The following is a 10,620-nucleotide window of genomic DNA, read 5'->3' on the forward strand; positions in this document are numbered from 1 at the left end:
CTCTGTCATGATCCACATTCCAACATCTATGCTAAAAGGCAGTTTCATTTTAAGTGAACAGTCACAATCAGCCTTTTCTCAACTGAATACCTAAGCTGTCCCTGCATTCACTGTTATTTTCCATTTTCAGCTTTCAGATAATTGAAGAGCAATGAGAGGAACTGAATATTAGTTTTTCATCACTTACACTTTCCAGACTGTGGAGGTACTCACAGCAAGCTCAGAAATGCAAAAGACTTAGTGTCAGAAATCCCCACGATTGTAGATTTGAGTGTAGAAACTTTGTGTAAGATGTTTCCACATCTTTTTTAAAAACCCATTTATATCCTGCTACTGATCTGTCATCTTAGACATTCTTGTTAAGGCACCACAGCTTAAACAACAGGAGGAGAAGCTTAAAGAAAACGTAGTTACCAGCTGAGCTTCACTGATCAGATTTGGCAGCTTTAAAGCCAATTAATATTCTGTTCAAACCTCCTTCAGTAAGACTGGAAAGCGGATAGTGATGGGATGGATGCCAGTTGGATTTCATGTGTACCTCACTCCTCAGAGACAGAATGGTAGAGCTTTTAGTTTCACATTAGAAGAGCGTGAAAAGTTTGGTTTCTTTCTCCCAACAAATACCAAAATACATGAGAGGGCAACCAGGGCAGAAACATCATTAAGAGAGTAGGCAAAACTAGCAAAATTTTATTTTCTTATGGTTTAGAAGAAAACCAGTGTGTAATGATTCCTCTGTATATGGATAGTGAGTGGAACACTGAAGGGCAGCCAACAGAAAAATAATCTATATTATTAGCCAGCAACATAATTACGGGAGGCTGCCTTTTAAACAGGAAGAGAAAGCATAAAAGCAGCCAGTGAGTGCTTATTTCTACTGCTGAAGTATTTTGCAGCTTCAGAAGAGAAGAGCCTAGTTTATTTTCAGTGGATGTTATAAACTTTCTGAACTTACCACTGCAAGTTGGAACTTCATGCAGCTACAGAATTTTATTAATTTTAATTGGTCAGGGTTTATTTTTTATATATCCTCACACAAAACAGCAGCTTTGTAGCTCTTAGCCATTAAAAGAAAAAGGAAAAATGCCTATTTCAAACTCTTACAAAGCTTTGAATGACTTCCCTTTAATAAGCATAACCACACTGCTCATAATCTCAGCTAGGTTACTATGCCCATACTTACAAACTTTACTTCCAATCTCTCTTTAAATTCAAAAATACCCTTACTACAGAGATACCACTCTAAATTATCACATGTAATGACAACCAGGTGCCTAAGAAACCGCTGTAGAAAAACAAGTATGTTTTGAATCTAACTGTACTCGAATGCCAGGCTACAAGAAGCAGCAGCTCTTTATTCTTCTAAGTATAGTTTTACTGATTTTTATTGTATTTTATAAAGTTTGTAAATGGAGCAAACTGCTGCAACAGTATGGATCTAAGTTCTGCTTCTTAGTAATAACTAATACTTGGACAAAGTTTGCAACTTTGATATATTAGCCACATAAAAACTAAATCTAGATGATCTAAAGCTGGGTGATCTAAACCAGTGGCATAATTTTCCCAAGCACAAACAGTTTAAATGCAGCAAGCTTTGCTAACAGGCAGATATTGAACAGTAATGAAATTTGTGGTTTTTTTCCTTTCAAGGCTTACATGAATAACCACAGGTAAATTTCTAAATTCAGACACTTCATAGATGAAAATTTAAAACTGCTTTTTGTCGTTTACAGATGATTGTAGATTTTAGAAACAGCACAATATTCTAGACAATTGAACTTCCAAAATCATCTATATTTTCTCCCTCTTTCTTCTGTTTACACAGCATTACTAAGACTATTTACAAAACAAAATGTCGTTATTACCAAAAAGTAGGGGGCTGGTAAAATATGGTCTAGATTAGGGGCAAGATTTTTGGAAGTCTTTAGGTGCTAAAGATACAGATAGGAACCTTATAGGATTTTCCAAAATTCCTAAGCATGTAAGGCGCTTAACATGCTTAGGCACATTTAAAATCCTACTAAGGACATATCTGCATCTTTAGGTATCTAAATACCTTGGAATATCTCACCCTAGATGTCCAGTTTCTCTCATCATTTGTTTTAACTAGTTTTAGATTGACAGGTACCACTTTTGTTTGTGACTTTTATCTAATAAGGGGGAAAGGAAGATTGACCAAGTCTGAAAGGATTTAAAGACAAAATTAATATACAGTACTGGGGTAAAGATCTAAATATATCTTATGCCAGCAACAGGACTATCTAGCACTTTTCTTTATTACATTAGCCTCACAATTTGTACAAATGATGCTTTGTACATTTTATGTATCAGCTGTTTAAGCAGAGTCAAATGACAAGAAAAAGTGCTCAAAACCCCCCATAAGCTTTCTTAAATAAATGCATATGCAGCAAACAATACTGGGGTATCTAAACAACAAAAGAGCAATGTAATTCTAGGTTATCTTAATATTATCTAGTTATTTATTACCAAAAAACTTTTAATGATGTGCTTTTATGTTTGTATCAAAAGGGCCTTGGTTTCATTTGAGAGGCTACAGAAGTATTAAAATATATTTTCAAATTCAGACTCAACACCTCTTTATACATTTCCCAAGGTTGTACAGAACCCTCCTATTTGTAAGCTGATTTTCCCAATCTATTTATATTGAGACAAAATGAAAGTAAGATTGCAAGTACAATCTATGAAGATTTTAGCAGCAGAACATTTTCTAAAGTAGAAAAAAATCCCACCAGGAAATGGTTAATATGAAATAATCTGAGATCCTTTTCCATTTACATTGTAAAATTCTATGTTTCACAGAAGTGTTTCTACGCTGTGTTCTAAGGCAAAAGACTGGTTGTAACAATAGAAGAAAAAACCCATCTTTAGCAGTGACAATAGAAATACCATAGCTGCTTCTGAATTCAGTTGTATTTAACTGCCATAGCCTTAAAGCCAAGCAATGCAAAATTCATTTGACTCACTTTTTCAAATGCTTCCAGTATTTTCTAGGGATGGAAGCATAGGGACAGTCTCAGCGATGGGTCAACAAGTAAAAAAGATGTTTTACTGCGAAGAACCTCTTGGAGTCACAAGATTTCAAATGGATTACTTAGCATTGGTTTTTATTGCCACTACCCTATGCATTGTGTCTACATATTTAAAAACAAAGTTGCTGTTTAAGTTGTTGAAAGTTTCCTAACTGTTAGAAATATTTACACAAGACATTTATGGAGCATTCATCATAGCACTCATCAGAGTTCATATTTTAATACATAAAATTTAAGACAAGTTTTTCCCTGCATTTCTGCCATTTAACGAATTCCATTTAGCTTTGCAGAGTACTTGCAATCACAGTGAATCTCTGTTTCAGGCTCTCCCTCTTCTGTTTTAAGTGATTTTCTATGGTCCTTGCTTCTTCTAAGATTCCATCAAGTTCTTGAACATAAGAAGCATCCATCGCTGCTCTCTCACTGAATTGAAAAAATCTGTAGTTAAAATCACTCCTAATACCATTAACTTTCTCACTACTTAAATCTGGGTTTATGATTTTTCCTGAAAATTTGCCTATTAATACTGAGTTTCTGACCAAATTAATTCTCTGTTGTAAAGGAAAACAGTAGTTTTATTTCAAGGTGTGTATAATGTGTGCTAACTTCTAGAAACTCCAGCCATGGCAATCCATCTTATCTAGGGAAACTAGAAAAGTTATGTACAAATAGGACAAAGTCCACTTGCCTTAAAATGTGAGCATATTTTGATAACAAGTTCATAATCTCTTTGTTCATCTCTGTTAAAAGAGAAAAGATATTTAAGCGTTTTAATTCAATTTCATTGCAACATCCAATTAGATAATTTCATAGTTACTTTCAGTTCATTTAATACATCACCATTTAAAACTTTTTCCAGTGGTTCAGGTTTGTAAAGAGACTGCGAGCCTTCAGAAAATGCCACGTCTGTTTTGTCAAGGAAGGACAACTGAGGATTTTCTGAACCTTCATTCTAATAACAGAGCACATAAAAAATACATGCTCTAAGAATTAAAGCAAGCTTAGCACAGATAAGAGTTTCACTGAAGAAAGAAGAGTTTTAAAAAGATCTTGAAAGACTGTTTTCAGAGGAAATGAAAGTGATGTTGGCTTCACAGCATCAACATCATCTATCCCAAACAGAAACAGCATTCAGCACTAGGGAAGTGGGTGGGAACTACCAGTTAGAGATCCTGGCTTGTATCAGTCAAAAGATGGTTGTACTTCAGAAGCTCACTCTTGAGAAGTCCTACATGACTGTGTTGCAGCACATACCCAGTTTTGAACTTCAAACACTTTATCTTAACATTCTGCTCATTCAGTAAGGTCATACGTTTCCCTTAACCTACATAAACAGACAGGGACGTCTCTGCCTGCTCTCCTGACAGGAACCCACGGCAATGCCACTGAAGGACATCCAGGAAGGGAGGGGAAATGTGTGTGTGTGTTGGGGATGCGGTGTGGGGAGGGCTGTTGCGCTACTTCCCTGGGCCAGGAGAAAGGCCCAGGCTCTTTCCTCATCAGTAGCACTCACCTCCATGTCTTTCTTACGTTTGCTTCTATTTTCATCTGGTTTTTGTGTGTTACTTGTCATCGTTACCTGATAAAAAGTACATCATCATATTCGGTATCATGTACAACCAGAAAATACATCTATATAGAAACACGTAGAAGCTATAACCAGTACCTCTAAGCTCCTCTGCACAGGAACTGGACAGAGACAAGGCCTCAAGCACAGCGAGGGCACCGATCGGGCTGGAGACAGCAGCACCACGACCCTGTCTGTCCCAGGCCAGCCTGAGCAGGGCTCAGCTAACAGCCCGGGTGCTCACAGGTGCTCTCACAGGTGCCGAACGTCGAGCACCGGCAGCTGAGGCTGGTTCTGTTCTGCCTTGTCCAAAAATGGTCTGTCTGTCCCTAGCGGTACCTGTGGTTCCCGGGACGCCCCAAGGGCCCCTCTCAGAGCCGGCCCACAACACGTAGCGGCCCTCGCGGCCGTGGGCAGCCGTCAACGGCCGGCGCGCGACAGGGCGGACGCTGCGGCCGAGCTGCCGGGGAGAGGGGAGATCGCGCTCCCGCCGGGCCCCCGAGGCAGGCTGGAGCCGGCCTGGAGCCCTGCCCGGCGGGCCCCCGAGGCAGGCTGGAGCCCTGTCAGGAGCCCTGTCAGGAGCCCTGCCCGGCGGGCACCCGAGGCAGGCTGGACCCGGCCCGGAGCCCTGCCCGGCGGCCACCCGAGGCAGGCTGGACCCGGCCCGGAGCCCTGCCCCAGCCGCTCGCAGCCCTCGCGCTGTCCGGACGCGGCGGCTGCAGGAGGGCCGGCTGCTGGGAAGGCTGGGAGGTAGCGCCGCCCAGCAGAAGCTTCCTGCAGCGGCTCTGACAGCCGGGCCCACCTCTGGAGCGCTGGCTAAGGAGGACGTCCGGCGGGCTTAGCCCTAAAACGCCCTCTGTTCTGGCCATCCCAGGAGGAAGCGCTTCATCCCAATCACGTTTGAGTTAAAGCACAATGAGACTGCCTGCAGCTGCTTAACCTGTTGCCTTGCCCGCTCTACTCTGGTCACGCTTTGCCTTCTGTGGTGGGTCCAGTCACGGTTTGAACCGCCGGACTGTTTTTGGGTGACATGCAGATAAGGTTAGATGGATCCATTTCAAAAGAGGAGCTGTGGCTGAATAAAATCTGAGAGGTGACTGTCACTATAATGACTGGCAGCACTAAAATCAGCCAACTGCCAAGACCAACCTTTTCTCTAAACAATGCAAAATAAGTTTGCATTATCATAGAATCATAGAATGGGTTGGGTTGGAAGGGAAACCAAAGCTCCCCCCAGTGACACACACACACCCCCCACCACAGGCAGAGACACCCCCCACCAGCCCAAAGCCCCATCCAACCCGGCCTTGAACCCTGACAGGGGTCTAGGGGCAGCCCCAGCTTCTCTGGGCACCCTGTGCCAGGGAGTCCCCCAACTCCCTGGGAAGGATTTCTTCCTAATATCTAATCTAAATCTGCCCTCCTCAGCTTAATTTCCTAACGTTTCCTTATGTTGTTCTTCACTTCTGTAGGTAAGCTATATTTGCAAAATTTGAAGTAATGTTGGAGTAAAGGGAACTTTATTCTCTGCATCTTTCATTTATTTTTTTGAGAGAAGAAAGTATCTTAACCTTACATGTGTTATCCAAATAGGCTCTGAGAGTCAAAACTCAGGACAAGAAATGAAACTGCTGAAAGAAGGAGAACTAAATTACTTCCCCAAAGAAGAAACAATATTCCATATGCTGCCACAGCTCACTTCCTTAAATTCTAAAAAATATTTTTATGCTATTAGCTGTAGTATCTAAACATTAAGAAACAGGTATGAGAGAATACTCCAGAAAAAACAACTACATGCACCATATCCTAGGCTGCATCAAAAGAAGCATGACCAGCAGAATGAGGGAGGTGATTTACTGCCTCTACTTTCGTGAGACACCCCGCCAACCTGCAGTACTGTGTCCAGATCTGGGGTCCCCAGTACAAGACAGACGTACCCCTGTGGCACTGAGTCCATAATAGAGCTGGGAAGATGATCAGAGGGCTGGAGTACCTCTCTTGTGAAGATTGCCTGAGAGAGGTGTTCAGCCTGGAGAAAAGAAGGCTGATGGGAGACCTCGTCACAGCCTGCCAGTACCTAAAGGGAGCTACAGGAAAGCTGGAGAGGGACTGGTACCAAGGGCAGGGAGGGACAGGAGAGGGGAGAACGGCCTTAAGATGAAGGAAGGAAGATTTAGATTAGATATTAGGAAGAATTTCTTCCCTGTGGTGAGGCCCTGGAATCTTGAAGGGCCAATTTTCCAACCAAAATAATTCTGATTCTATGAAAATATTTTTAAAAGTGTGTGTTTGCCTAATTGAGTTACCATACTGGTATTTTTGTTAACAGACCACCTGAATTCAAAGAAATGAAACACCTGAATTGCTTTAGCACTTTCAGTGCCCTATGGATGAGATGGTCTATGGAGAAAATTCAAACAAACAAAGAAAAATATCTAAGCCATTCTTCTAAAAGTAGCCCTCTTTCTTTTAAGATTGGAGATATTAAAATGCATAGAGAAATAAAAGCTTAAAACTTGCAACAGAAGCTATTAATATGAGTTAGACCGTGGTCTTTATAAACACACCTATGTACAGGCTAAGAGGAAATAGCTTTAATTCAGTATACAACATTACCTAATTGAATTTTTAGGACCTCAAAGGTTGACAAGAAAGACCAAGATCCTCCTTCCTGAGAGTTTTGTACAGAAAGTCAGCAGGACAAAAATATTACTGACTATACAAAGTAAGCAATGTTGGCTGACTGACAGTGGTTTTGGTGTTTTTACAAAAATTTTGTTACCAAGTACATTATTATTTAATGTTTCACTAGTGATGTGAATGTAAATCTAAACTTAATGAGAAAAATGGCTAAATTATAAACAAGTGTGACAGCATTCATGTTTTAAAAAGATTGGTTGGGTTTTTTTTTTGCAGTGCTATTAAAAAATAGGTATCTGGGAACAAGATAGTATCACCCAGATGGGGAACTCTCTTGAATAAAGCTCTGGTGCCCAGATTAAAAAAATAAAACAAAACTAAAATTAAAAAAAGTCAATTGTAGTCAAAATAACACATGAATATTGTTTTGAAGCTGAAGAAAATTCTTCAGAGGTTGAAATTTAAAGGGCTGAAGCTGTTTATTTCAGGTGTAATTCCTTCACAGGAAGGAAGTATTTGTCACGAAATGGCTATCAAGAAAATGTACAAAAACAGGCGCCCAGATGGCAGTTAAATTTAGAAAGATTTTTCCCCCCCTGTAAGAACCAACCATTCAAATAAAGTACCAAGAGGGATGGTAGAATGACAGTAGTTGTATATAGAAATCAGCTAGGTCTAGGTGTTTAAATCACATTTAGATATCTCTTTTAAACAGGTTTAGGCAGACACAGCTGCACACAATGAATGAACAAATACCATGTCATGAAACAGGAACTTGAAAGGAAATGCTCTGACTGGAATCCAGTCAGTGCAAGTGAGTGTCTGTAAATAGGGATATATACTTCCCGTCTGAAAGCAGTAGCTCCAAAAAGGTATTCTGCTTTGTCTGCCAGGAACAGGAGCTTTTATTCTGTGGTTGAATCCTTCTGCTTTTTTAAATTCTTCTGAATCAATTTCATTAGTTTCTTTCAACAACTTTAAAAAGAGAAACTTCTGCAGCACAGTTTTTATCTTAACATATCAGGGAAATACACTGGTCCCTTGGGTAGAACAGCCAAAATATCATGGTTATTAGTAAAATGGATAGTAGTTTTATTTTTAGGGTTATTATTTCAGGTGAGGTTGACACATGCACCTTTGACCTCAAAATTCTCTCCCTAGTTTTATGATACAGACATTAAAACATCTCCTAGAGATGTTTTTCTCTTTTCTTTTGTTTTTCTCCAGGAGCAGTAACAGGCATGCAAATAGGCCAAAGAACATCTTAGAGTCTTGGGCTGGGTTTTGGCTAGGGTTTTCCCCTCCCACGAGTCCAGAGCAAAAACTTGAGCCTCTTTTACCCACTGAGCTGCCCTAATGCTTTGCTGGTCAGCATTAGAAAGAGGAAATCAAGGTACAGAGGGGTTCCAGTTAACACTGCTGAATTGTACACACTGTATAAAATATTGGCTAATTATTCATTCCCAAGGTTGCTCTTGTGGTTTGTATGGCCTCTGTTGTCCCATCGCTATGCTGTTTGCCATTGCAGCTACAGCAACATTTGTCACATTCAGCATTAGAAAACCACCAAAGGCAGCACCTAACGTTCCATAAAGCATCACACTTTGAGGCTGCAGCAGTCAGGCAAGAGGGACGGTCATCGCTGTTTTATTTATTTGCCATTAACACAGACCTGGGAAACTGGTGCATTAGGAGCGATCTATCACTCTGGCTCCAGCTATCAGCTATCGTTCCGGGCTGGTTCCTTGAGAGGAGCCTCAATTCCTTTCCTGAAGCTACTTAGGTACAAGGGATGGAAGATGATTTGGCGAGTTCCCACCAGACACCAGCGATATACTCCCTGGCACGGTTGTTATAAAGAACTAGACACATACAACGTGTTTCCAGCACTAAACGGGCTTCCCTCAAGGCAGATGCAATGCTTACGGGCAGCAAGCATGTGAGGAAGGGGAAGTCTCCACACTGGCTGCCGGTACCTGTTTCAAAACTGCTCCTTGAGACTCGATGGACCACGCAAAGGGACTGCAGCGGGCTGGTGCGGGAACCAGATGTGCCCCTGTGACAACGTGTGTGCGAGATAAAGTGAGTGGCAACGAGCTGCCCCGGTAACCTCAGATTTGCGTCTGTGCTCTCCAGCGAGGAGGGGAAGTGCCGCAGAATAAATGCCGACGTAGGCACATATCTTGGGAAAGAGCTGCAGTTCCCTCCACGGTCTGTTCAGTCGCCCTGTGCAGTCGCGCAGTGATGCAAGCCGCTATAAAAGCCCCTTCCCTCGGCCCCCGAAGCGCTGCCACCTGCTGCTGCAGCGACCGCTGGCCGCGCCGGGCACGCGTGACACGGTGCTGACGCCCGCCCCGGGGCAGCCTCCGCAGCCCTGCCGGGCGGGACTCCGCAGCCGCACGGCTCTCGGCCCCGTTGCCCCCGATTAGACGAGCGTACTCGCGGCGAGAAGCGTCCGGGAAGGGGAGGGGACGGTGACCGAGGAGGCTCCGGCCGCGGGATCGGGCGTCCGTGCTGCCCGCCCCTCCGCCGCCCGCCGAGGAGCCAGGTAGGATCGCGGCCGCTTCGCCGCCCTCGCCCCGGGGCCGGCTGCCCGCCCGCCCCGCTAACAGCTCGGCTCGCAACTCCGAGCGCAGCCCGGCCGGGAGAGCTCGCTGTGACCCGGGGCTGAGCGCGTTAGGGCGCCGCACGGCTGCCGCCCGGCGCCGAGCAGGGCTGGGGGCTGGGGGCTGGGGGCTGGGGCAGAGCCGGGCGGCCCCGCCGGCCCGGGGTCTACGCGGCTTTCCGCGAGGGGCGGAGACGCGCGTTCCTGGCGCGTTTGCGGGACGGGCTGGACGTCCCGCTGTGGGACCGAGAGCTATCATCATCCCCTTTCTCGCGGCCGCAGCGAGCGGCAGAGACTTACCCTCCGCCGGGGTTGGCGATGGAGGGCATCCCGCAGCCGCACCGCAGGCAGGTTGCGGGCAGCGGCGCGGCCCGTCCTCTGGTCCATCATGGGACCCGCGCTACCCGGCCCCCGCACAGGCCGGGGCACAGCCCTGTTCTTACAGCCTGCATCCCTGCCTATTGATGGGGCCAGTCATCACACGCTGCCTCCCCGTTCCTTCCACCCATGCTCAGTGAGACATCGAACCATCTTTCACAACGCATCAGGGGGAAAAGTGTAGTTGTTTTATGTGTTTCACCAAGTAAACCACGGGGCACCTTTTCCTTTAATCCCTTATCAGTAAGTCCTGCCTGTGCTTTCCCCTCTGCTCTAGAATAACAGTTCTTGCCGTTCTGGTTTCCTTTGCTACGTGGGAGGCATGCACTGTTTGCTGTTGTGGTATTTAGCATCAGAGGCTTGGGCGCCTGAGTTTGGAA

The 10,620-nt window shown here is 44.3% G+C and overlaps 1 protein-coding gene across 1 annotated transcript; it reads right to left on the reverse strand.

Annotated features, from left to right (window-relative positions):
- Positions 1 to 3,328: 3,328 nt before the first annotated feature.
- Positions 3,329 to 4,623, reverse strand: TEX12 (testis expressed 12; the record flags this gene model as incomplete). The annotated part of the gene is made up of 4 exons (XM_084274849.1): positions 3,329 to 3,469; positions 3,735 to 3,790; positions 3,891 to 4,002; positions 4,564 to 4,623. 4 exons carry the CDS (start codon positions 4,621 to 4,623, stop codon positions 3,329 to 3,331), a joined length of 369 nt encoding a protein of 122 aa, XP_084130975.1.
- Between the last annotated feature and the right edge of the window lie 5,997 nt (positions 4,624 to 10,620).

Source organism: Gallinula chloropus, assembly GCF_964237585.1.
Source record: "Gallinula chloropus genome assembly, chromosome: 24".
In the NCBI taxonomy this organism is placed as follows: domain Eukaryota; kingdom Metazoa; phylum Chordata; class Aves; order Gruiformes; family Rallidae; genus Gallinula; species Gallinula chloropus.